The sequence below is a fragment of the Phytophthora parasitica genome (genome assembly GCF_000247585.1).
Source record: "Phytophthora parasitica INRA-310 unplaced genomic scaffold supercont2.6, whole genome shotgun sequence".
Lineage (NCBI taxonomy): Eukaryota > Oomycota > Peronosporomycetes > Peronosporales > Peronosporaceae > Phytophthora > Phytophthora nicotianae.
The window spans coordinates 1,844,889-1,846,866 of record NW_008648992.1 but is presented as its reverse complement, the minus strand read 5'-3'; the positions used below and the strand labels follow the sequence as shown (position 1 = coordinate 1,846,866).

General features: G+C 49.7%; 1 protein-coding gene across 1 annotated transcript; it reads left to right on the top strand.

Annotated features, from left to right (window-relative positions):
- Window positions 1–96: 96 nt before the first annotated feature.
- Window positions 97–1,958, top strand: PPTG_04290 (hypothetical protein; the record flags this gene model as incomplete). The annotated part of the gene is made up of 2 exons (XM_008898179.1): window positions 97–1,831; window positions 1,924–1,958. The coding sequence occupies 2 exons, from the start codon at window positions 97–99 to the stop codon at window positions 1,956–1,958; spliced, it is 1,770 nt and encodes a 589-aa protein (XP_008896427.1).
- Between the last annotated feature and the right edge of the window lie 20 nt (window positions 1,959–1,978).

Sequence of the window (1,978 nt, the reverse complement as noted above, 5' to 3'; positions counted from 1 at the left end):
GTGAAGGAGACGCTGGAGTTCGCTCATGAGTTCGCTGGTAAGAAGTTGATTCACGAAGGAGAACAACGGCTTACCAAGGGCTCGGTTGAGGAAAACATGAATGCTTTGAACGTCTCGAAAGCCCTTTCTGATCACTACCCGGATGTTGTTATCCGTCAACTCGGTCTCGAGAACTGCCAGGACACGATTGTCGGGGATGTGATGCATCGCGGTGTGTCGGGTGGAGAGCGCAAGCGAGTCACGACTGGAGAAATGGAGTTCGGAACAAAGACTGTGGTCTTGATGGACGAGATCAGTACCGGTTTGGACAGTGCTGCCACGTTCGACATCATCAACACGCAGCGTAGTGTTGCTACCAAGTTGAACAAGACAGTCGTGATCGCGCTGCTCCAGCCTGCTCCCGAGGTCTTTGATCTCTTTGACGACGTGCTGATCCTGAACGAAGGTGAAGTGATGTATCATGGGCCTCGTGAGGAAGCCGACAGCTATTTCGCGTCGATGGGGTTTGTTCGACCTCCTGGACGTGATGTGGCCGATTTCCTACTGGATTTGGGTACCAAACAGCAGCGTCAATACGAACGCGCCTTACCTGTTGGTATGAACGCTTTTCCACGTGAAGCAAGAGAGTTCGCAACTATTTTCCGACAGTCGAGGATTTTCCATGACATGCTTCGTAGGCTGGAAGAGCCTCTGGATCGTGAGTTGTTGGGCCGCAAGGGAGAAGATATGGACTCAGTACCAGAATTCCAGCAAACGTTTTGGAACAGCACGATGACGCTAATGCATAGACAGGCAATGCTGACGATCCGGGAAAAAGAATTTCTGATCTCTCGTGCTGTCATGATCACGTTGATGGGTTTACTCAATGCATCCACGTTCTGGGATGTCGACCCGACCAACGCTCAAGTGATGTTGGGGGTTTTATTCCAGTGCATCCTCTTCTTGGCGGTCGGGCAGACTTCTTTAATCCCGATGTTCATGGCTGCGCGAGATGTCTTCTACAAGCAACGTGGGGCAAACTTCTACAAGACATCAGCTTACGTGTTGTCGTGCTCCGTCGCCCAACTTCCATTGGCTATTGGTGAAAGTTTGGTGTTCGGTACGCTGATCTACTGGCTCTGTGGCTTCGTGAGCTCAGCTGAAAACTTCATCATTTTCATGATTTTGTTGATGATGACGAATTTGGCGTTTGCTGCGTGGTTCTTCTTCATCACGGCAATCTCGCCCGATATTCACATCTCCAAGCCAATTGCGATGATGTCTATCGTCTACTTCATCCTGTTCGCTGGATTTGTCGTCACGAAAGACCAAGTGCCTGATTATTTCATTTGGTTGTATTGGCTGGATCCGATTTCGTGGTGTCTGAGAGCTCTCGCGGTTAACCAGTATCGTTCATCGGCATTCGACGTTTGTGTGTACGACGGAATTGACTATTGTTTGCAGTTTGATATGAACGCAGGCGAGTACTACATGTCGCTCTTTGACATTCCCTCGGACAAGTTTTGGATTGTGTGCGGTGCTGGCTTCATGGTGGGTGCATACGTTGTATTTATGATGCTTAGTGTACTTGTGCTTGAGTACAAGCGATACGAAGGCCCCGAAAACGTTACGTTGACGAAGAAGACTATCGAGGACGCGGACAACTACGTGACGTTAGAAACGCCTAAGACTGAAGTAAACCAGATGATCTTTCCGAACACGTCAACTGTGCTCGATGTCAGCGAAAAAGAGAAGAATTTCGTCCCGGTAACGCTTGCTTTCCAGGATTTACGGTATTCAGTGAAATCGCCGTCCAACCCCAATGAGTCGCTGGACTTGCTGAAAGGCATCAGTGGGTTTGCTTTGCCAGGCACCATCACTGCACTTATGGGCTCTTCTGGTGCTGGAAAAACGACACTGATGGACGTGATTGCCGGTCGGAAGACGGAAGGGACCATCAACGGCAAGATCCTGCTTAACGGCTACGAAGCTACAGACC